The sequence below is a fragment of the Capricornis sumatraensis genome, chromosome 2 (genome assembly GCF_032405125.1).
Source record: "Capricornis sumatraensis isolate serow.1 chromosome 2, serow.2, whole genome shotgun sequence".
Classification (NCBI taxonomy): Eukaryota; Metazoa; Chordata; class Mammalia; order Artiodactyla; family Bovidae; genus Capricornis; species Capricornis sumatraensis.
Window position 1 is genome coordinate 51,454,641 of NC_091070.1, and position 25,969 is coordinate 51,480,609.

Here is a 25,969-nt window from a genome sequence, read left to right on the forward strand (position 1 = left end):
ATTCATAAGTGTTACTTATTAGCATGGAATGGGTTTATTGCTGTTTTTAGAATTAAAATTTTAAAACATTTGCCAACTTTTATAATATTATACTGATACATACAACCCACATAATAAAAGCTCTTTAGGTTCCTCAATTATTGTGTAAAGGGGTTCACAAGTCAAAAAGTTTGAAAACTGCTGCTACAACTGGTTAACGTGGAGGATTAAGCAGTTTTTTTAGCCTTTTTTTTAGAAAAAATTTGTCTACATTGGGTCTTAATTGTGGCATGTAGGAGCTTTGTTGCATCATCTTCCGTTGCGGTGTGTGGACTCTCTAGTTGTGGCTAGCAGGCTCAGTACTTGTGTTGTGGCTTAGTTGCCTCGAGGCATGTGGGATCTTAGTTTCCCAACCAGGAGTCAAATCCACATCACCTGCATCGCAGGGTGAACTCTCAACCACTGGACCACCAGGGAGGTCCCAGTATTAAGCAGTTTAAAGCCTTACCTTTTGACTGCTTATGGAAAAGGAGTTCACACTTCTTTCTTTACTGTTTCTCCTAATATAGTTGAATCACAATTTTAGATTATTTTGCTTTATTGTTTTTGTTTTTTTAAGAACATACTTCATATTCCCTCTTTTATTGTATAAATATCAGTTTAACCTTTTACCATAAGAATATAAATGTTTTAAGAGGACAAAGGCGGACTTCCCTGGTGACTCAGTGGTAAAGAATCCATACCTGCCAATGTAGGAGATGTGGGTTCAGTTCCTGGGTCAGTGAAATCCTCTGGAGAAGGAAATGGCAACCCACTCTAGTATTCTTGCCTGGGAAGTCTCATGGACAGAGGAGCCTGATGGGTTGCCGTCCATGAGGTTGCAGGAAGTCAGACACAACTTAGCAACTGAACAACAACAGGGCAAAGATAGCAAGGGTTTATGTTCTTCGATTTTAGGAAATATTTTTATGTTAGCTTTCATAACTTCTTAGTCGTTTTTTCCTCTATTCTGTTTTTGTAATTGCTGTAAAGTCAGATGATTGTGTTTTGTTGCTGTTCCATACTTCTTGTTAGTTTTGTGTGTGTGTGTTTTAAAAAATACTTTTACTGACAGTTTAGTGGGGATTGCATGGAAATTTGAGATACATATATGTGTATAATTTACCATGTTTAGGTGAACTTTTACTTTGGTAAATAATAACAGTATTACTAGGAGCAGGTTGTATTGTTGGTATGCAAATGGGCTTTTTTCTTAATTCTATTGGTTCAATCATATTTAAATATATGAATAAATAAAGCTTTTTAAAAATATATGCAGTAAATATGTTCATAAAACCTTTTTCTACTTTTAACATCTGTATTCTTTAATACAAAGTAGTCTTAGTAAAATCATGTGATAAAAATTTTTAATTACAGAATTTCTGCAGATTGTGATTCATTTTCAAGGATTTAATTATAATTTCTCTGAAATCACATTTCTTTAAAGACCTATATATAGTAACAGATAAAAGTGGTCATTTTATTTTCATAACCATCTTTCTGCCTGCCATTCCTCTATTTGCCATTATCCTTATTCTCCACTTGAGGAAATCTTATTTTTGCCTGTGTGCTCAGTCATGTCCGACTCTTTGCAACCCCATGGACTGTATAGCCCACTAGGCTCCTCTGTCCTTGGGATTTTCTAGGCAGGAAAACTGGAGTGGGTTGCCATTTCCTTTTAAGGACCAGCTCTTAAGCTTCTGTGGTTTCTCCTCCAGAATCTGTATCCTTTCCTTTTTTTCTTCTGTAGTATTTTGTGCTTTTCTTATCTTTATTTAGCAGTTATTTCATTTTATTAAAACTTAAGCATTCCCTCACTTTGGAGGCTGAGTTCTGAAAATCTTCATGATAAAGAGAAGAAATTGTGGTTGAGTAACTTGGCACCTCACTCCAGTACTCTTGCCTGGAAAATTCCATGGACGGAGGAGCCTGGTAGGCTGCAGTCCATGGGGTCACTAAGAGTCGGACACGACTGAGTGACTTCCCTTTCACTTTTCACTTTCATGCGTTGGAGGAGGAAATGGCAACCCACTCCAGTGTTCTTGCCTGGAGAATCCCAGGAATGGGGGAATCTGGTGGGCTTCCGTCTATGGGGTCGCATAGAGTTGGACACGACTGACGCGACTTAGCAACATAATGATTATTGGAGAAGGCAATGGCAACCCACTCCAGTAAGTACTCTTGCCTCGAGAATCCCATAGACGGAGGAGCCTGGTAGGCTATAGTCCATGGGGTCGCTAAGGGTTGGACACAACTGAGTGACTTCACTTTCACTTTTCACTTTCATGCATTGGAGAAGAAAGTGGCAACCCACTCCAGTGTTCTTGCCTGGAGAATCCCAGGGACAGAGGAGCCTGTTGGTCACATAGAGTCGGACACGACTGACATGACTTAGCAGCAGCAGCAGCAACATAATGATTATACGTAAAAGTAAGATCTCAGAACTGAAGCATTGAGTGAACATGTAAAAGCCCTCATAACAATACATTTAGTTTTTAAAAAGAGAGACCAAATCCAGCAATTTTTGTAGGAATTAAGATCCAAGTGTTTGTGTCAGACCTCTTTAGGCAAGTCATTTGACTTCCGTAGTTCTCAGTTCCCTGGAGATAATAGTTTTTAGTGAGAATAAAATGAAATAAAAAGATGGCCTGTAGTTTCTTATTGGCTTTATCTGACCTGGCCCTTGACCACTTCTGAGTGCCTTGTATGTCATCCTCTCTGGTTGATCCCACTCCTGTTCTTTGTACATGTTAAGTTTGTTCCTGCCACATGACCTTTCCTTACTATTCCCCCTGCTAGGAATGCTCTTCCTCCAGAACTGTGTAGCTTGGCTGACTGGTGGCTGGTTCCTTCTCATGATTGTGTCTTTTAGCTTCTTATCTAAGACAGTGTTGATAGTTAACCTTTACTATTTGTTTTGTTTCCTTAAGAGCACATATTTATAAAATTATCTTGATTATTTATTTGTCTCCTTGTGTCTTGTTTGTCCTCATTTGCATGCAGATTCCTTAAGAAACTTTCTATATTCCATTCACTGCTGATCCCTGTGTCTAGAACTTGTAATGGGCTCTCAATAAATATTTATTGACTGACCACAGTACATAAGTTAATGGTAACTAATATACTATCAGTGATATTGTATCTCTTAACATGTTAATAAACTGCTCTAAATTTCATTTCTATTACTTGGGAGTTGTTTCCAGATCCTGATCTGCTTCCAGATGTTTGGAATTAAAAAGTTTGGGTAGCCTAATCTGTTATTATCCTGAACTGAATTGGTCTTCCTAAAACCTTCTTCCTAGACTTGCGTTTACCCATTTTATTCCTGTGTAAGTGAATATTTTTCCTCATGGATAGCAGTTCTGGGTAGCAGTTCTAAGGCCTGGACTTATTTTTCAGTCATCTGCCTTTATTTTGAACAAATTTCAATTTAAAAGATTTTTGTTCTTTTGCCTTCCGTCATCTCTACTGATCCCTAGTTGCCTCTCAGTTGCCACTGTCTTCCATAACAGGAAGAACTCACAGTTTATGTACACTAAAGCTAAAATCCTGAAGATTGCCTCAAAAGTATATGCGTAAGTGAAGTTTAGACTTAACATGTATGGGAATCCATATTAGGGTTAGGATTTCTGTATTTGTAGAATGTGAAATTCTTGGAACAGGGTAGTGTTTTAACTATCTTTTAAATTATCACCTTGAGCAGTTACTGGTAGCAAAAAAAATTCAGAAGGTTCTTTTGAGTAAAGTGGCTGACATTAGTATACTGGATAGTAACTCCTTGGTTTCCCCAAACCAGTACTCTAGGATTGTTTAATAGCTTGCTAGTTTTGCTTTTTGCCACAAAAGATTTTCACTTGCTATCTGAATGCACAGATTCAAGGAAGATGAAAATGTCATTTAGTCCAAATAACCTTGGAAATCCCTAAAGTTGCCCATAAAATGTAAAATACAGATACACAGTCTCTAAAAGCCCCAAACATCCTATTTTTCCTTCAGTATTGGAACAAATTGTGTTTCATTGTTAAACACCAGATGAAGTAGTAGGCTGTGTTTATGGTCCATGTTCTAGGAAAAATAAATGGCTCTAAACATTAGAATCTGACAGCACAGCAAGATGCTTAGATCATGAGAGGCGCATGGAAAGTGAGACCAACTAGAAAGAAGTAAAATGTTTCGTTTTTGTGTCCATTTTGGGCATTTACTTGTTGAGCAGAATAGCAGGCATGATCAACATGGTCTAATTTCTTTTTCTTCATGAGGTTCAGTTTATATGATGTACACTCTAGAGGTGTTCCCCCATCCACTTTTCAGCATGTCTTTACCTTCAGTTGTAAAATGTCAGTTTTTCTCTTATGACTCTTTTTCTCATTCTTGAGAACATATTCTTTAATGAATATTCTCCAGGTTCCATATTTTGATCTAGATCACATCGATAAAGCAGAAACAACTTTTATCAAAGTATACATCTTGGAATTCACTCAGGGAGAAATTGTACCCTTGGATACTGTTGCTCAGGATGTTAGATCTTACATTCTCAATGCAACGGACATCTTTTCTAATCTAGTTTTCTGTTTTATTTTGTTACCCCAGTCCTTGTTTTCAGGCTTTAACAACTCAGGGTTTCAGTCTGATCAACGAGGAATTTGAGGTTCTCTCAAATAAGACTGACTTTTGAGGTGGGTGTACCTACAGAATTGAAGGCCTGCAAAAGAAAAAAATCATGGCAGGGAAAGATTGTGGACTTTTTCTGCCAAGATGATTGCTTAACATTTACAACAAAACTTTGAGGTAAATATTTCCATTATTTAGGTGAGGAAATTTAGGCACAGAATGGTTAGTAATTTGATGAAGGCTCATAGCAATGATGCGGTTGAAGGGATTTAAGTTCATTAGGTTTTGAGTCAACCTAAGAAAGAAATTCCAGAATTCAGGAGCTTGACGTGTATTTCTGTATGGCCTTTCAGGAAAACATTAAGCTGTATTTTTTCTCCACTGGGCATGGCTGTTGTCAAAAGAGAAGGAAAGATGGTGTGATTATGAGGGACTTAATTTTTCTGTGCTTTTTCTGTGTATTTCAGATTTTTTATAGTGAACACATTTAAAAAATCAATTTAATTGAAGTATAATTTTATAAAAGTATAAGGTACATATTTTACTGTACAGTTCAGTGAGTTTTGGCAAATATATACATCCATGTAACCAACACCCGTCAGGACATAAAACATTCCATTACCCTAGAAAGTGCTTTCTTGTTCCTTTGCTGTTAAGTCATCCCTAGCTCCTGTCCCAGGCAACCACTGATCTGATTTTTGACATTATAGATTAGTTTTGTTTGCTCTAGAATGTCATATACATACGAATTATATAATATTACTATTTTGTGTCTGGCGTCTTTTGCTCATCAAGTGTTTTCTCGCTAGCATTTTACTGGGGAAAATTTCAAGCATATTAAAGTTAAAAGAATTGTACAGCAAATGCCCATTTCCCTATTACCTAGATTCTACAGTTACCAATTTGCTTTTCTGTTTGATCACATATCCTTCCGTCTATCCATTCCTGTAATCATTTACCATTCAAGTCAGTTGCTGTTTGGCTTTGTATTTTAAATTAAGTTTCAAACAGTGCACTTTACCCCTAAACAAATTCAGCTTCCATGTCATTAACTAGAGTTGAATACTTATATATAGTTCTTTGTTTTTGAAGTAAAATTTACATATAGTTAAATGCACAAATATTAAGTGTACCATTTAAGTCTTGTCAAATGTATACATTTGTGTAATCAAAATCTTATGAAGAGAGAGTACATTACCGTCACCTCAGATAAGTTCCTTCATGTACCTTATGTTCAGTTCTTTCCCAGTCCTTTGTAGAATACAGCCACTGTTTTGATTTTTATCTTCCGTTAAATTTGCCTAACCTAGAACTTCATGCAGATGAAGTTAGTATAGATATTTTGTATCTGATTTCCTTCCCTTGGCAGGATGTTTTTGAGATTCATCTATTACCTTTACTTGTTTCAGTAGCTCCTTCTTTGCTGCTGTTACTGTTGCTGTTTGGTATCCCATTGTACCTATATATCGAAATTTGTTTATCTTTTCACTACTTGGAGATTTGTTTTTCCCACTGTTTGGTTATTATGAGTGAACATTTGCATACAAACATTTTTGTATACCTGTATTTTCCATTCTAGGTGTGGAATTACTGAATCATAGGTTAGATCAATGTCACTTTATTTGAAGCTGCGCTGAGTTGTATGTGGAGTTCCAGTTGTGCCACGTCCCTTAACACATGGTGTTTTGGTCTTCTTAGCCTGTTAGCCCTTTTTGGGTGTAGAGTTGTATCTTGTGGTTTTAATTTGCATTTCCCTGATAATGGAAAGTATTGAGCATTTTTTTGTGTACTTACTGGCCATTTGTATATGTATATGTTTAGAAAAATGTTAAATATTGTTTATCTGTTATTTGGTGGGCTTGTCTTACTGAGATGTAAGAGTTTTACATATATTCTGGATTCAAGTTGGCTGTGTATTTGTGTGATACATACATGTAAATTATGTGTTGTTGTGTTGTTCAGTTGCTCAGTCATGCCCGACTCTTTGAGACTCCATGGAATATAGCACACCAGGCTTCCTTGTCCATCACCAACACCAAGAGCTTGCTCAAACTCTTGTCTATTGAGTTGGTGGTGCCATCCAACCATCTCGTCCTCTGTCATCCCCTTTTCCTCCTACCTTCAATCTTTCGCATCATCAGGGATTTCCAGTGAGTCAGCTCTTCACATCAAGTGGTCAAAGTATTGGAGTTTCAGCGTCAACATCAGTCCTTCCAATGAATATTCAGGACTGATCTCCTTTAGGATTGACGGGTTTGATCTCCTTGCAGTCCAAGGGACTCTCAAGAATCTTCTCCAACACCACAGTTCAAAAGCATCAGTTCTTCGGCACTCAGCTTTCTTTATAGTCCAACTCTCGCATCCATACATGACCACTGGGAAAACCATGGAGTTGGAAAAAACCCTGATGCTGGGAAAGATTGAGGGCAGGAGGAGAAGGGGACGACAGAGGGTGAGATGGTTGGATGGCATCACCGACTCAATGGACATGGGTTTGTGTGGACTCTGGGAGTTGATGATGGACAGGGAGGCCTGGCGTGCTGCGGTTCATGGGGTCACAAAGAATCGGACGCGACTGAGCAACTGAACTGAACTCTCATCCATACATGACTACTCTAAAAGCCATAGCTTGACTGTACCGACCGTTGTTGGCAAAGTAATGTCTCTGCTTTTTAATATGCTGTCTAGGTTTGTTATAGCTTTTCTTCCAGGAGCAAGTGTCTTTTAGTTTCCTGGCTACAGTTACCATCTGCAGTGATTTTGGAGCCCAAGAAAATAAAGTCTGTCACTGTTCCCATGATTTCCCCATCTATTTGAGGTGAAGTGATGGGACCAGATGACATGATCTTAGAGTTTTGAATTATGTGTATGTACGTGTAATTTTATCTGTCTTAAGCTTGCTATCTTGACTTTTTTCTTAATGGTATTAATGGTATCTCTAAAGAGTAGGTTTTTATTTTGATAAAGTCCAGTTTATCAGTTAAAATGTTTAGTCTTTTTTGTGATCTATGGAATTTTTGCCCATGGTGTCATTATGTACATTTTCTGCCCATTTCTTTTCAGAGTGTTAGCTTTTAGGTTTAAGTCTGTGATCTGAGTTATTTTTTTGTCTCATGTGAGGTAGGAGTTGAAGTTTTCCCCATGTAATTCACTGGTTGTTCTACCACCATTTGTTGAAAAAGACTGTCTCCTTCCCCATTGTCTTGGACCTGTTGTTGAAAATCATTTGATGATATGTGTGAGGTTATTTCTGGACTTGCCAGTCTATCCGTATGCTAATAGCACCCTGTTTTGATACAGTTGGCTTTAATGTCATCTTGCTGTTTGTTTTCCACTTGTCCCGTCTCTTCTGTTCCTTTTTCTCCCTATTGCTTACCTTCTTTTGACTTTTTTGAGAGTCTGCCTTCAAGGAATAATAGTTTATTTAACGTATAATACAAGAAACTTACAATGGTTTATTCTGTTTGCTTCCCTCCTGTGCCTTGCACTATTATATTGACATGCATTTTACTTTTGCATGTTATTAGTTTGGGGAGAATTTCTTTGTTGAAATTTGGGAGTGATGGCTAGAGAATTATCCTTGTGAAGGTGAGTATCGATGAGGAAAATGCTGATAGAACTCACTTTTTCTCATTCTAATTTCGTAAAAGTGACCACACAGTGATGATTTATGAATATCATGAAAAATTGAAATTTGATCAATTCAGAGCAGAAAACTTTCACATTTAAGGCCCCAAAAAAGGATGGTTATATCATATATTCTTTTTGTAGAACTAGACCAGAATTACACCTTGGAGCATTTGTAAGTGACTATCTCTGAATTATGCAGTTATTGACTTTAGGGAAATTATTCGGTGAAAAGTGTAAAAATTCCTCTCCTGTGTTTTTAATCTATATATAAGGTAAACTTAGTTGTACTTTATATTAAAGTTTTTGCTTTTAAATAATTTTGCTCATCTCATTTTAAACTTTTATTTTCAGGTCTTTATTTTTGTTAGTCAGTTTATATTTAATTCTTTTTCAGCTTTGTGTCACTTGAGACTATGGTGAACATTCCATTTATGTTTTCATGTGAAATCATTGCTGAAAACAGCTTTTAGAATTCATGGTGTAGGCTAATTTTTAATTATACATCTCATTTTATGTTGCTGATTATCTGTACATTTCCAGACAAGTTTTGGGACTGCTCTTTATTCTGTTTTAAATGTGTTCTAGCTTACAGTTCTTCTCTGTCTACTGAAGGGTAATGAAGTTGAGACTGTGCTGCCTGATGAGAGTGGTAGGGAGCTTAGTGTTACAGGTAGAGGTTAAAGGAGAACATAGGGCTTTAGTTCTTGTGAGGTAGATTCCTCTGTCTCAGATTAAATTCAGAAAACTTCTGGGAGAAATTTTGTAATTCTGTGGACCTTTGTCTCTTCTTTCATATGGTGATAAGTATCCCAAGAAGTCATCTTGGACTTCCCTGGTGGTTCAGTGTTTGAGAATCCACCTGCCAATACAGGGTATATGGGTTCCATCCTGATCTAGGAAGATCCCACATGCTGCGTGGCAGCAAAGCCCATGTGCCACAGCTACTCAACCAGAACACTGCAGCTACTGAAACCCTTGTACCTAGAGCTGATGGTCCACAACAGGAGAAGTCACCATAATGAGAAGCCCAAGCACTGCAATGAAAAGTATCCCCTGCTCACCACGACTGGAGAAAATCTTCGTGCAGCACGGAAGGCCCAGCACAGTCATAAATAAGTAGATAAATAAATGAAGTCATGTTATTTTCTTCTTTTATTCTTAACAGTATTAATAATTCTAGACACAATTGTTTGAAGTGAAATGGCATCTTTGAAGATTATATGCTGTCTTTCAGAAGATCATGTGTTGTCTTTCAGATCACTGGTTTTTAAAATTTTGTAGGTGTGCTTCATCATTAAGTATGTAGTTCATTCAGAGAACTTCTACTGTGGAAAATAGGGTAATCAAGTCTCATTTCTTGCCATTTCACTTTTCCCTTTTATTCTTCTGAAAAACCTTCCTTGGTACAGCCTCCCCTTCAGAATTGAATTAGATTCTACTTCAATGTGCTCCAGTGCATACCTCCTTCATGACACTGTATTTTAATTACTTACTGATAGGTTTCTCTGTCTGCTGCACGTTTCTTGGACTCCAAAATCACTGCAGATGGTGACTGCAGCCATGAAATTAAAAGATGCTTGCTCCTTGGAAGAAAAGCTATGACAAACCTAGATAGCATATTAAAAAGCAGAGATATTACTTTGCCAACAAAGATCAGTACAGTCAAAGCTATGTTTTTCCAATAATTTTTCCAAAGTTTTTCCAGTAGTCATGTATGGATATGAGAGTTGGACCATAAAGAAATCTGAGCACTGAAGAATTGATGCTTTTGAACTGTGGTGTTGGAGAAGATTCTTGAGAGTCCCTTGGACTGCAAGGAAATCAAACTCATCAATCCTCAAGGAAATAATCCTGAATATTCATTGGAAGGACTGATGCTGATGCTGAAACTCCAATACTTTAACCACTTGATGTGAAGAGCTGACTCATCAGAACAGACCCTGATGGTGACAGATTGAAGGCAGGAGGAGAAGGGGACAACAGAGGATGAGATGGTTGGATGGCATTACTGACCCGAAGGACATGAGTTTGAGCAAGCTCTTGGAGTTGGTGATGGACAGGGAAGCTTGGTGTGCTGCAGTCCATGGAGTTGCAAAGAGTTGGACATGACTGAGTGACTGAACTGACTGAACTTCTTAAGGACAAGTCTATGTCTTATTCATCTTTTGGGACAGTCTAGCACATTAAGATATTTAGGAGATGTTTATTGCATGGTGTATTTGTTTGCTATGGCTTCCATAACAAAATACCACATTCTGGGTGACTTAAACACCAAAAATCTATTTTGTCACAGTTCTGGAGAGTAGAAGTCCAAGAACAAGTGTGTCCCTATGAGTGTTCAGATTTCCTCTTTTCATAAAGGACACTGGTCAAATTGGATTAGGGCCCACTCATAATGACCTCATTTAATCTTAATTGCTTCTAAAGAAGTAAAAGGGACCTATATATAGTCACATTTTGAGATACTGTGGGCTAGGATTTCAACGTATGAATTTAGATGGGACACAGTTCAGTCCATAACACATGAATTCTTTGATTTGGTATACATTCTAGCTGAAGAAGATTCATTATGGTCTAACGCCAAACCAAGCTTGTCAAGGTTGGGACCAAAGATTTCCTAGTTTGCATAAGAAGAAATGGCTTAATTCTGGTATTTTGTCTTAATGTATTGTAGAATCTATTTAATGATTAAGACACTGCAGTGTTTAGTACTTGGAAGTACCACCTAACTGTTCTCCTGTAATAAGTTTTCTTTCCTTTATTGTTTATATCACAAAAACATGATAAAACACACAGTCACACACAGTATATATTTAGTGATTAAGACACTGTAACATTTAGTGCTTGGAAGTAGCTCCTAGCTGTTTTCATGTGATATGATAAGTTTTCTTTCCTTTACTCTTTATATCACAAAAGCATATTAAAACACAGTCACACACACATCTGGACACATGTGTGCTTTGTGTATGTATTGATTGTTAATGTATGGTTGCTGAACACTTTAAGCCAGGAGATACATTTATTAATTGAAGTATTTGGCTTCCCTGGTGGGTCAGTGGTAAAGAATCCGCCTGCAGTTCAGGAAACCTGGGTTTGATCCTTGGGTCTGGAAGATCCCCTGTAGAAGGAAATGACAACCCACTTCAGTATTCTTGGCTGAAGAATACCCGGGACAGAGGACCCTGCCAGGCTATAGTCCATGGAATCACCAAGAGTTGGAGAATCGGATATGACTGAGAGGCTGAGCATGCACTTGGTAGTGTCTGTGTGTGTTGACTTTGTCTTCTGGTGTGGAGTTACAAAAGCAGCTTTTCAAAAGTACTTCTAAGTGTTTTTTAAAAACTTAGAAAGCTTTAAGGCATGCTTGTTGTAGGGCATCCAAATAGGGAAGAATCATTAGGTTCTTCTGTTCTATTCTGAACTTAAAAATGAACTCTCTGGATGCAAAAAGAAAGGGTATCATCAAGAAACCTGCAATGGACAAAGAAGTGTGTTTGAGAACTTCTGCTTACAGACATTGCAGTCTTCTTAGAGCCTGTTCCTCTCCATCGTTTTCATCTTTGTTGCTGTCATCATCAATAATATTTGTATTATTTTGCTGTAACTGCTGTTATTTCAGTCTTTTCCATAATGCTGAAATTTTGGGTAATGATTTGCAGACTGTCAGGGGAGTTAAAAGATTAGGAAGGTTGGAACCTTTTTCCAAATTGCTTTTACTGGACTTGGGTTCCAAGTAATGGAAATTGGAGCTTTTAAATCTATTTCTTCCTTGAAACTTTATTAAACATTTTAGAAAATGGATGCACCTGGATCATGCAAAGAGTTTATTGTTGAATTATCTTGGAAAACCTGATTTGAAATAGTAACTGTAGCTCTCTGAAAAGGTTTTAGTCAGAACAGCAGAGTTCATCCTTGTAACAGTTAAAGAAAGAGTCAGTGATACTCAACAGGTTTTCTGAACTCTCCAGTTTCTTGTCTTAAAAATTCTATAGTTCAGCCTTTGTTCTCCTACTTATACTTTGCAACTTAAATCTGAGGAATGATACCCACTAGGGATTAAAGTTTTTAAATAACAAAGCTGAATCTCTTTCCTTTTTTTTCTATTTGGTTATTTTGCTCTCTGAATTTCTCAAAAAAAGACATTATAGATAGAAGTCACCTGTGTTTTCTTTATCATTTGAAAATTTGCATTTATGAATATAGTTTCATATTTTGAAGATAATTTGTATTTTTAAAAACTTTATGCTTTTACCATTTTTGTGAATTTATTTGCAGTTTTTTTTGTACTATTGACATTGTCATCTTGTACATTTTCAATAAAAATTAAGATGATATTGTTAGTCACAGTTGACATGTAACCATGTTAACCATGGTAAGCAACTAAAAATTACCCATATTATTATAAATATGTCTGAAACTATGCTTCTTTTATTGAGAACAGTCTGTCTTCTGGAGGGCTCAGAATCATGATTCAGAACATGAGCTTTTATTCTTTGCTTTATTTCAGTATTGCCCTCAGAATCTTTTCACATAAATAATGTTATTTAATCTAGACAAACTGCTGACTCTTTAGTTATTGGGACAAGTGCTTTAGTTCTTCTGTCTTTTAATTTTTAGGTGCTGCCACCAGTATTACATCTGTTAAATCCAAACAGTACTTATTAATATTAGCTTATTAGCATTAAATATAAAATAATATAAAAGCTTATTAGTATTAAATATGAAACAATAGTTTCTGAGTATTTAATTGCCTGTGACCTTCCTGATAATTATTTTTAACCTTCATAGAATCTCTTCCCTTTAGGTTCTGTTCTCAGGAGTTAAAATTACTGTAAATCTGACTTCCAAATAAATGGAGTATTTATTTCTGCCTTATAGAAAGAGAAAAGGGGAGTTATTTTAACATGATAAAACTTGAGTATTTTATGCAAAGGAATTATAAGTTACTGAATTATAAAAGATATAGCATATTTTAACATGAGTATTTGCTTGGGTGGGAGTACGAAATTTAGGACCAAGTGTGGTATCAGCAAAAAACAACATTCATTGCAAAATAGCATAATTCTGTAGTGTTCTACAGTTTGTGGTTCTGGCTCGCTTGTTGACCAGTGCTCTGAAAAAAATGTTGAAAGCTTCAAGGTCATATTTTGGTATTTTGACTCAAGTTTGGTTGATGCTAGATACGCAACCCTTGTTTTGGTAAATAAGTTCTCCTTCCTTCACATGACCCTCCACTCCTAAAACCACCTTTTGCCCCCATCACTGCAAAGCATTCTCCCTGGTCTCTTTTTGTTTTCCTTACATGTTTTTTATTGTTGTATCTTATTTATATTCTGCCCACAGAACCATAAAGCCCATCATAGGTAGTGATTCTTGTGTATGCACTGTAACTGGTCATTGCATTTGCCTTTGACGTAGACTTCTAGTCATTCTTTAATTAATAGAATAACTGGGCATACACTGTATCAGTGAGAAATTTTCATTTTGACTTTCTCAGCCTACCATCATTTGAATCCACCCTACCTATCTTAAATAGTATTTCCTGCTTCTCACAAGGATGTGCTCACTGCTTTGTTGAGGTTCTCTTCAAAGAGTTTTGCATAAGTTACAGTAATTTTTATTTTTGTATTTTTTATTTCTCCTTCTTTGGCATCATTCAACATATGTGACTGTTTATTCATAAGTAAAAGACCAAATCTCTTAAAATTACTGACAAAAATTAGTTCAAAATGTTAAATGTGCTCTGATGAAGATTTCAGATCTTATTTAGCAGTATAGTTTAATTCTACATTTAGCTCTTGCATATTATTAAATTTTGATAAGATATTAGGCAAGTTAAAAGCAGATATCTTTCCACTTATATGTCTTTTTGTTGGCCTCTGTCACTTTAAAAAATAAAGAATTCTCAATTCACCGAGTTCCAATCGCCAAGGAAACCTGGAGGCCATTTGAAGTTCAGTTTTGGAAAGTAAAAGTTTAAATAATAGTAATCTCTAAGAGTAGTTTGTAAATTTGAAGCCTTTTGAAAGCTGACAGATTGATTACTTGAATGCAAGATTGTGGAGGTTTGTGTTCCTTGCACATTTTTTAACTTTTTACTGATACTTTTCATTTAACTCAATAATAACAGTTATTATACTTTAATTGGTGAAAGATTTTGTGAAATGCTTTGATGATGGATTATTATTTTCCAAGCATGAAAAGTTTCCTCATAGAGATAAGTTCAGAAACAACATGCCTAGGACTGTAGAGTAGTATCATTAACTAAAAAGGATAATCAATTCTCAAATTTGACAACTTCATTCAAATTTGCCAACAATTAATTAATTGCCATCTATCAGTTTCTGCCTTATTTTGTTATTAAATCGCCCAGGAAAGGTGGTCATTTCTGGTCACTAAGGAGAAATTTTATGCTTAGCCAAGATTCTCATAAAAATCATACTATCATATATTTGATTTATATAGAAATCTGCTAATAACAAAGTTGTGTCCTAGTCTAGAGGAAAAATAGAATATAGTCAGTTCTTATTTTTCACTCCTTTAAAAATTCTTGTACTTTGGTTTCAAAAGTGGCAAATGATCATTTTATAAAAATTCAAACCGTGCAGAAATTTGTAACATAAAATACATATGCTCCTAACCCGTGCTTTAAATCTCCATCCACAATTACAGTCCCAAACTAAGTGTATATTTCTCTGTATTTTCTCCATGCATGTATAAACATAAGTTGTTTTACAAAAAAGGACAACATTTTAACAGACTTATTTGCAATCTGCTTTTAAAAAATTATCGTACAGAGGCTGCTTCATTTTCAAAGCCTGCATAGCAGATTATTTTATCAACTTTAAAATAATGGCTGTATTTCCCTGTGCTGTACAGTATATGCTTGTAGTTTATTTATTTTATATAGAGTAGTTTGTACCTTTTAATCCCCTATGCTTGTCTTGCTCTCCCTCCTTCCCTCTCCCCACAGGTAATCATTACTTTGTTCTCTGTATATGTGAGTCTTATCTCTATTTTATTATATTCACTAACATTGTTTTATTTTTTAGGTTCTACATATAAGTGATAACAGAACATACCCTAATTTTGTCTTTGTTGTAAAATTATTGCTTGATTTTAGAAAAGGAAAAAAAAAGTTTGAGTTCAGATTTGCCCTTTTACTTCTACCCTCCTTAGTTACACACATAGCCATATAGTTGCTATTATTTTTAATTAAATGTTATTTGAAATTTCCAGTGAGCAAAATGATGAGAAACTGAATGTAGACAGTATGAATTTGAATTAATCTTTAGGTAAAATTTTTTAAATTTATCTTCTAATTTGTAACAGAGCCAATTTGGAGTTTTTGCTCATTTAGAAATGTGGTTATCTCTCCACTTATGAGGAGTGTGTTGTACAGTTCTATAGTTTATTGCATATAGGCCTTTTTTTGTTGATTCTTTCATTTTTTTCTTGATAGAATATATTTTATATAATAGGTAATTAGCAATATCTTTATATCTCACATTTCATGTTGTAATATGAATTCCAGAGTCCCAGCCAGCCATGTTAGACATTTGTGCATTGTACCCTATAATTTGCAATACTGCCTTCCTAACCAGTTGAAACTGACTGCCAGATATTCTTCAGACTTGGCAGGGTAGAGACACCCTACATTTTGCTACTGGCCATGATAATAACACAATCATGACTACAGCAGTAGACTCTCTATAATATATTGAACTCCACCCAGTTTGTACTGATAGGAGACCTAAATAGGTCCTAGCTGATTTTTTCTGTGATGACTAATACTTAGGGATTTTAGAGTACTTTAAACAAGACAAACAAGAAAATCATTAAGTTCACTGAGTAATAGAAACCTATTATTTGAAAGACATTTAATTTCTCTTTTTCCAAAAGTAGTATGTCTTGTATTAGGAATTAGGGAGCTGAAGCATCTTGCTCCTCAGCTAATCCTCCATAGTAAAGGAGAGTTTCAAATATTTTTTTCTTAAATTTATTTTTTAACTGGAGGAAAATTGCTTTACAGTATTGTGCTGGTTTCTGCCGTACAGCATCATAGAATTTTTAGCGTTCATAGGTTTTGTGCCAAAAAATCTTTGTCCTTTATTTCTACACTTTAAGGTTCTGTAGGAACAGATGATTTTATGCCTTTCTTTGACTCTGAGGATTTCATTTATTTTTGCTTATAAGGGAAGACCTTAAACATTGTGTACCTTATGTGTATAACTGCTGCTCTGAAAAAGGAATAACAGCCATTATGCTAGGCACTGTGGTAGGTACTCTCATTTAACCCTTAAAAGTACTTTCACAAGGTCAATACTACTATTGTCCCAATTTTATAGAGGAGAAACAGTGTTAGTTTAAATAATATGCCTTAGGTTACACAGCTAGTCACAACCAGAGACTTGAATCCAGGTCTTTGTAGTACACAAATGAAAACACTTAATTTTGGTTGACTATTTACTCCTTTTTGTCAGTGATCCCACTTAAATGTGGATTACAAGCTTCCCTTTCACTCAGTATCTTTTGTTGTTCAGTTGCTAAGTTGCGTCCTATTCTTTGTAACACCATGGATTGCAGCACGCCCTGCGTCCCTGTCCTTCACTATCTATCTCCTGCAGTTTGCTCAGACACATATCCATTGAGTTGATGATGTCATCCAACCATCTCATCCTCTGTCATCTCCTCCTCTTCCTGCCTTCAGTCTTTCCCAGCATTAGGGTCTTTTTTAATGAGTTGGCTCTTTGCGTCAAGTGGCCGAAGTATTGAAGCTTCACCATCAGCCTTTCCAGTGAATATTCACAGTTGATTTCCTCTAGGATTGACTGGTTTGATCTCCTTGCTCTCCAAGGGACTCTCAAGAGTCTTCTCTAGCATCACAGTTTGAAAGCATCAATTCTTTGTCACTCAGCCTTCTTCCTTTGGGCTTCCCTGATGACTCAGCTGGTAAAAAATCTGCCTGCAATGTGGGAGACCTGGGCTCAATCCCTGGGTTGGGAAGATCCTCTGGAGAAGGAAACATCTAGCCACTCCAGTATTCTGGCCTGGAGAATTCCATGGACTATACAGAGGGTCTCACAGAGTCAGACATGACTGAGCAACTTTCAGTTTCAGCCTTCTTTGTGGTCCAACTCTCACATCCATACATGACTACTAGAAAAACCATAGTTTTCACTATATGGACCTTTATCAGCAAAGTAATGTCTCTGCTTTATAATAGACTCTCGGTTTGTCATAGCTTTTCTTCCAAGGAGCAAGCATCTTTTAATTTCATGGCTGCAGTCACTGTCTGCAGTGATTTTGGAGCCCAAGAAAATAAAGTGTAACTGTTTCTATTGTTTCCCCATCTATTTGCCCATGAAGTGATGGGACCAGATGCCATGGTCTTCGTTTTTTGAATGTTCAGTTTTAAGCCAGCTTTTTGATTCCCCTCTTTTCACCTTCATCAGAGGCTCTTTAGTTCCTCTTTGCTTTTTGCCATTAGAGTGGTGTCATCTGCATATCTGAGGTTATTGATGTTTCTTCCAGCAGTCTTGCTTCCAGCATGAGCTTCATCCAGCCTGGCATTTCACATGATATACTCTGACTTCCCTGGTGGCTTAGAGGGTAAAGCATCTACCTGTAAATGCGGGAGACCCGGGTTCGATCCCTGGGTTGGGAAGATCCCCTGGAGAAGGAAATGGCAACTCACTTCAGTACTCTTGCCTGGAAAATCCCATGGACGGAGGAGCCTGGTAGGCCACAGTCCATGGGATCCCAAAGAGTTGGACATAACTGAGTGACTTCAGTTTCACTTTCTTTTCACTCTTCTAATAAGATAAATAAGTGGGGTGACAATATACAGCCTTGACATACAGCCTTGGCATACTCTGTTGTTCATGTCTGATTCTAACTGTTGCTTCTTGACCTGCATACAGGTTTCTCCAGAGGCAGATAAGTTCAGTTCAGTGGCTCACTCGTGTCCGACTCTCTGCGACCCCATGAATCACAGCACGCCAGGCCTCCCTGTCCATCACCAACTCCCGGAGTTCACTCAGACTCACGTCCATCGAGTCAGTGATGCCATCCAGCCATTTCATCCTCTGTCGTCCCCTTCTCCTGCCCCCAATCCCTCCCAGCATCAGAGTCTTTTCCAGTGAGTCAGCTCTTCGCATGAGGTGGCCAAAGTACTGGAGTTTCAGCTTTAGCATCATTCCTTCCAAAGAAATCCCAGGGCTGATCTCCTTCAGAATGGGTTGGTTGGATCTCCTTGCAGTCCAAGGGACTCTCGAGTCTTCTCCAACACCACAGTTCAAAAGCATCAATTCTTCGGCACTTAGCCTTCTTCATAGTCCAACTCTCACATCCATACATGACCACTGGAAAAACCATAGCCTTGACTAGACGGACCTTAGTCGGCAAGGTAATGTCTCTGCTTTTGAATATACTGTCAGTCACCATCTGCAGTGATTTTGGAGCCCCCCAAAATAAAGTCTGACACTGTTTCCACTGTTTCCCCATCTATTTTCCATGAAGTGATGGGACCAAATGACATGATCTTCGTTTTCTCAATGTTGAGCTTTATGCCAGCTTTTTCACTCTCCTCTTTCACTTTCATCAAGAGGCTTTTTAGTTCCTCTTCACTTTCTGATAAGGGTGGTGTCATCTGCATATCTGAGGTTATTGATATTTCTCCCGGCAATCTTGATTCCAGCTTGTGTTTCTTCCAGTCCAGCGTTTCTCGTGATGTACCCTGCATAGAAGTTAAATAAGTAGGGTGACAATATACAGCCTTGACTTACTGCTTTTCCTATTTGGAACCAGTCTGTTCCATGTCCAGTTCTAAGTGCTGCTTCCTGACCTGCATACAGATTTCTCAAGAGGCAGGTTAGGTGGTCTGGTATTCCCATCTCTTTCAGAATTTTCCACAGTTGAAGCGGACATAGATGTTTTTCTGGAATTCTCTTGCTTTTTCTGTGGTCTAGTGCATGTTGACAGTTTGATCTCTGGTTCCTCAATTTGATCTCAGTATCCTTTCAGTATATCTTTTTCCTTAATATTTTCCCGAAGTTCTTAAATTCACTATAACTTTTTTGATTATTAGTGTAATGCCTTTATTTCCTCTAGCTTCCTAGAATATTTTGGAGATATAAAATATCTTTGTGTTGAAATGTTCCTCTTGGTGGTTTGGTTAGTTGGCTAGTTCTCTACCCTAAGTCATTTGAGGTCAAGTTTGTACTGGGAGGGTGGGGCACAAGCCTTTTGCATTCACAGAGTAAGCCTTAGATGAGATAGTCAGACTGTGTGAACTCTAAATGTAAACTTGGTGCTCTCTGCGCTTCCTGGTTCCTCTTTACCCTTTCAGGGGAGATAGTGATCCTAAGCAGACCTCTCCTAAGGCAACTTTCAGTCTGACAGTTCTAAACTCCATTGTCCTATATCTTCATTATCCTATATTTCTTTCCTTTTTTTTCCCATTTAATTATATGAAAGGGGCTGCTGGGCTTCCCTGATAGCTCAGTGGGTAAAGAATCCTGCAATGCAGGAGGCCCCAGTTCAATTTCTGGGTCGGAAATATGCACTGGAGAAGGCTTAGGCTACCCACTCCAGTATTCTTGGGTTTCCCTTGTGGCTTAGCTGGTAAAGAATCTGCCTGCACTGCCAGAGACCTGGGTTGGGAAGATCCCCTGAAGAAGGGAAAGGCTACTCACTCCAATATTCTGGCCTAGAGAATTCCTTAGACTGTAAAGTCCATGGGGTCACAAAGAGTCGGACACGACTGAGCGACTTTCACGTATGAAAGAAAATAAAGAGCAAACTTGTTTCTAGTTCATTTTCTGAAAACTTCTAAAACTTTAATAGAAAAATCAAAATTATCTTATGTATTCCTTTTAAAATTTTGTTCCTTTAGAGTTCTGTAAAATTATTTTTATTTAAAAATTTAAAGTATTCTGTTAATCATAAAAAAGTATATTTATCATTGGTAGTGAAGGTTTGTACCAATAATGATGACTGTTTCTAAACTTTATCACTGTGTTGAAGTGACAGTTCCTAAAAGTTGTATTGATAAAATTAGTGGGTTTTTACCCCCATTATTAAACTTATACTGTCACATAAACTTAATTTATAATGTAAATTGCCAAATCCTAACCCTAATTTTTAGTTTTAAAAGTTAGCCTTTTTAGCTGTTATCTTCTTTCATGCAGGATTTACTACTCATTCTGTATCCTAAACTAATATCAGGAGTAATTGGTATGCTGCTGTTATGAATAGCAGTAACGTGATTAAATCAAACCAGTACAAAGAAGAACTAGTATTATGGTTTCAGTATTGAAACACTGTATAATATCAAGCCATTCATAATCGGGCCAAGGAACTAGATATATCTAGTACAAAATTACCTTTATAAATTAGATCAACCAATAATTTTTACAGAAATAAAATACTAGATGGTAACCTTATTAAATAAGTAGTTCAGAGCATTCTTTATTGATCTTTTGTGTCAATTTTGTTGCTTTTTTAGTTAAAAGATATAGAATTGATATTTATTTCTTTTTCTGACCTTGCTCCCCTTCTTTTTCTTAGTTCAAAGTAGAGCATACATTTGTACTCCCTTGGTGGGAACATCTTAGGTAATATGGAATGTTAATATTGCATCTAAGGACTGCGTGACAGTGGAGAGAACAGTTACTGGCAAACAAATGCACATACCACGTGCTGCACCATACTTTCTTCTCTCCCTTACTCCACACTTCTCTCCCTTACTCCCTTCCCACCTTGAGTTGAGCAGACAAAATTCACCAAAAATCAGAGCAGAGTTAACATAAAGAGTTAATTATTTTGGCCTTGGGGCATAAACTAATGGAAAAGAAATTGAATTTAGTAAATTATGCTGTGAATCATTTCTTTGTAGATTCTCCTACGGATTCCTGTTCTCAGAATTTATCTTGTTCTTTTGGCAGATTTTTTTGCCTCTCAGGATCTGCTTTACCAAGACCCAGAGGGTGATCATAACGGTCTGATGGCTTCTTAATTATGGCTTTACTTTTTGACAACAGCTTTATTGAGATATAATTCACATACCATACACATCTCACTTTAAGTGTACTGAACTCAGTGGTTTTTAGAATATTCACTGAGTTGAACAGTCATCAAAGGAGTCTTTAAATAAGTGGTCTTCTATGACTTTTTTTTTTTTAGCATAGTGTTTTTGAGGTCCGTATAATGTTGTAAAGTGAATCAGTATTTCATTTCTTTTGATGACTGAGTGTTAATCAATTTTGTGGACTTCCTTATTTATCAGTTGATGGACATTTGTTAACACTTTTTGGCTCTTGTGAATGGCTATAATGGTACTATTAATATTTGTGTATAAAGTTTTGTGTGGATATATATTTTCATTTCTCTTGGGTTATCCCTTGGAGTGGGAGTGCTGGATCATATGATAACTCTGTGTTTAATCTTTTGAGGAACTGCCAGGCTACTGTTCCAAAGTATATGTACCATTTTACATTCTCACCAGCAGTGTGTGAGGGTTCCAGTTTCTTTACTTCCTTGTCAACATTTGTTATTATCTGTAGTTTTTATTGTAGCTCTCCTAAGGAACCTGCTTGAATCTTGAATCGTATATACCTCTGCCTTACTGTGACTTGTTTTTCTTGCATTTAATTACGGTGATCCTTGTATGACTGGCTGCCTCTTACAGTTTGCTCATTGCTCTACACATATGTAAACCCATCTTTTGTTCCCCCTTTACTGCTGATACTGCTGAATTCCTGACAGGGCTTGATGACTGACCTTGGATACAACACTACCTGCCCTTGAAGAAGATAGAGATTTTGATAGCTTCGTATAGAAATAGGTTATTTCAATTTTTAATCGCTGTCTTCTCTTCATCTATTTGATAATAGTTACAAACAAAAACATATACCTGTGACATTGTTTATTCCTGTAACTGTCAATTGTGGAGAAGAAAACTCTTGCTACTAAATATCTATCTTGTTTTCCTCTTTTTTCTGGAAGTAGTTTACAAAGTGGGTGTTAAATACAAAAATCCATCTATGGTGTTAGAAGTTAGGATAATGGTTAAAACTCTTGGTGGGTGGAGTGACTGGAAGGGGATTTCTGGAATGCTAGTTATCTTATGTTTTTTGATCTTGGAGCTAGTTACATAAGTGTGTGAGAATTCATTGGCTGTAAACTTAGAATACATGTGTTTTTGTTATACTTCAGTAAAATCTTAGGTTAAAATTGTTAACATTTTTTAAATCATTTTTAGCACTAGTAAAGATCTTCATTTGTATTAACTACCTTTTAAATGAGTATATATACGTTTTAAAAAATTTATTTGTTTTCAATTGAAGGATAATTGTTTGACAATATTGTGTTGGTTTCTGCTATAATCAACATGAATCAACCATAGGTATGCCTATGTCCCCTCCCTCTTGAACCTCCTTCCCACCTCCCATCCCAAGAATGTATTCCATTTTGAGTCATGATATTTAATACCTTACATTATCACCATTCTTGTATATACACTGCTTTGGTATAGATGTTTTAATTTCAGGTTCTCTTGTTAGGGCTTCCCAGATGTGCAGCTCATGATTTTAGAGATACAGTGATTTAGGTTTTTAGATTGGCTGTAGAGAGTTTGATTTTTATGTTCTGCTGTGTTGCTTTAACTGAGTGATCTGAAGCAACTCAGTCTTGGCTTTTTTCTTTCTATATGTATCTACAATTTCATGAAATGTAGTAGTTGTGCCTGCTGTCTGTTGGTGAGTTGAGTCTCTTTAAGAGACTAGAGTAGTGTGAAGGAAAGAACCATGAAAGAGAAGCTATATTCATATTCATTATTTATAGTAATCCATCTATCACAGTAACCATCAAGATGTACAGAAAGTATTTGATATAATTATAATTTATATATTATATAGTTTATATATTATAATTTAAAATGTGATACCAAAAGAAAAACATTGACTAATCAAAGTCTTTTGAATTCTGATCTTTTTATCTGTTTTTACTATAATAGGGTTTGGAGAAGTTGTTTGATTTTGACCAAATACATTATGCTGATGATGTTAGGAAGATACAATAAGATCAGGTTTTTTGATATAAGTTTTGAAGTGGACTTATGTTCTATGGTCTTTACTCTGTTTCTAAAAATTGGATCTGTAAGAAGTATCAGAGAAAAAAGACTTGTTATAGCCATTTTATATCCTGATGAGAAAAAGGCATTTCTGCCCTGTTACAGGAATATTCGTGCTTCCCAATTGACGCTTGTGATAGAGAACCTGCCTGCCAATGCAGGAGACTTAAGAGACGTGGGTTTGATCCCTAGGTTGGAAAGATCCCCTGGAGGAGGGCATGGCAACCTACTCCAGTATCTTTACCTGGAGAATCCCATGGACAGAGGAGCCTGATGGCTACGGTCCATGGAATCACAAAGAGTTGGAGAGTCAGACATGGTTGAAGCAACTTAGCACGCACGCACAGGAATATTCTCAGTGGAATATGAGAACTCTTTAAATATTCTAATAAAACACATTAACAATCTTTTAAATATCGTGTTGTGTCTTCTAGGCCTTCCTTAAAGTTTCCCATGTCTCAATGGACTCCTAAATATAACAAGCTGTACACCTTAAAAGTGGATATGAAGAGTGAGATTCCTTCTGATGCACCAAAGACACAGGAGAGTCTGAAAGGGATCCTCTTGCATCCAGAGCCCATTGGGGCAGCCAAAAGTTTTCCTGCTGGAGTTGAGATGATTAATAGTAAAGTGGGGAATGAATTCTCTCATTTGTGTGATGATTCTCAAAAACAAGAGAAGGACATGAATGGTAACCAACAAGAGCAAGAAAAAAGTGTTGCTGTGAGGAAGAAACGCAAAAGCCAGCAGGCTGGCCCTTCATACATGCAAAATTGTGCTAAGGAGAACCAGGGAATATTAGGATTGAGACAACACCTAGAAACACCAAGTGATGAAGATAATGATTCCTCTTTTAGTGATTGTCTGTCTTCTCCTTCATCTAGTCTACATTTTGGAGATTCTGATACTGTGACTTCAGATGAGGATAAAGAAGTCTCTGTAAGACATTCCCAGGCAATTTTGAGTGCTAAAAGTAGAACTCACAGTTCACGGTCGCATAAGTGGCCTCGGACTGAGACAGAATCCGTTTCAGGATTGTTAATGAAAAGACCCTGTTTTCATAGCAGTTCATTAAGGAGACTTCCATGCAGAAAGAGATTTGTGAAAAATAATTCCTCACAGAGGACACAGAAACAAAAAGAGAGGATATTAATGCAGAGGAAAAAACGGGAAGTGTTAGCCCGAAGGAAATATGCATTGCTCCCCAGTTCTAGTAGTTCCAGTGAGAATGACCTCAGCAGTGAATCCTCTTCCAGCTCATCAACTGAAGGAGAAGAAGATTTGTTTGTTTCTACCAGTGAAAACCGCCAAAACAATCCAACTGTTGCCTCAGGTAAAAATTTTGTTCCTTAAATTTAGTATAGCATGGAAGCTATTGGATTGTGTTTGTCCTTATTTTCTTCTACATTTGGTGATTTCATTATATTTAAAAGGAATATGAGGCTCTATTTTATGTTTAAGCTGTACAAACAACCAACTTTATTTAGCCATGACTCCTCTTCTGAGATACAAATGTTTTTTCTAAAATTTTAAATAGAAAATTGTATATTTTTCAATTTTTCTGACGAAAATGAAGCAAGAGATTTTATTGAGGGTTGTTTTGAAAAAATTTTCATTTTATACTTATCAGATTATATTTTATGAATTGTTGATTTATGGTACAGTTTCTTTTTTTCTTCTATAGTGCATCTTTAATATGATTACCTTTTATGAGTGCCTTTTTAGATAGCTATGTGACAGATTTATTTTACATTCAGCCACAGTAGGGACAATTCTGGTCACTAAAAAAGACACTTATTTTTCATTAAGTACTCTATTCTTACTGTTTACTATTCTTTTGTCATGTTCTTTATAACCAAAAAATAATTTCAAGCATTTGAGAGGTAGCTTTTATTGTGATACTGGAACACAAACTTTTAGTCCCGACAGTGCTCAGTCAAGCCTGTGATTAGTCCGTTAAAAATGGATTAATCATTAGCTAGAGTGCACCCCTCACCACAGTAAATGTTACATTTAATTGGAATAAGTTTATGTATAGTCTCTAAAGTAAATGTTACATACAAACCATTTTTACACTTCATAGTCACTTAAGGTAGTTTGATGAAGTGAGCATTGAAGAGTGAAGTCTGAACTGAAGTAAAAGATTACTTTCTTGTGAAAGTATAAGGAAAATGCGATTTGAGAGAGCTTGATTTTTATGGGGCAAAGATCATGGTTTCCAATTACTGGCAGAACTTTCCCAGTCTTTGCCTGGTGTCTTCCTGTTGAGAGCAAAGCCTGCTAGCCTTCTCTGCAGATGACCATTTCTCCCCCTTCTCTCCTTCTATATGGGTCCCTTCCTTTTTTGAAAGACTCCCTTTCCTCTTCTATGTTTATTTTTCTATCCTTGCCAGAACACTGAAATCAGCAACTTTGTTCTTAATTTTAGTCTTAGCTATGGTTAGTTCGTTATTTTTTAAAACCTACCCAAATGCTTGTTTTTGAAAAAGTTCATTGAGATCACCTGAAAGAAGGTTACAACAGCCATTCCTTGAAGTTTCTTGAGAAAGAGGGAAGTGATGATAGGAATTGTCTTGC

At 36.6% G+C, this 25,969-nt stretch overlaps 1 protein-coding gene across 1 annotated transcript in view; it reads left to right on the forward strand.

Annotated features, from left to right (window-relative positions):
* Positions 1–25,969, forward strand: part of RNF111 (ring finger protein 111) — an 84,026-nt gene that overhangs the window by 8,524 nt on the left and 49,533 nt on the right. The window contains exon 2 of the mRNA XM_068964871.1: positions 23,827–24,725. Coding sequence (XP_068820972.1) covers positions 23,846–24,725 — 880 coding nt within the window. The 5' untranslated portion in view covers positions 23,827–23,845. The remainder of the gene's footprint in view (positions 1–23,826; positions 24,726–25,969) is intronic.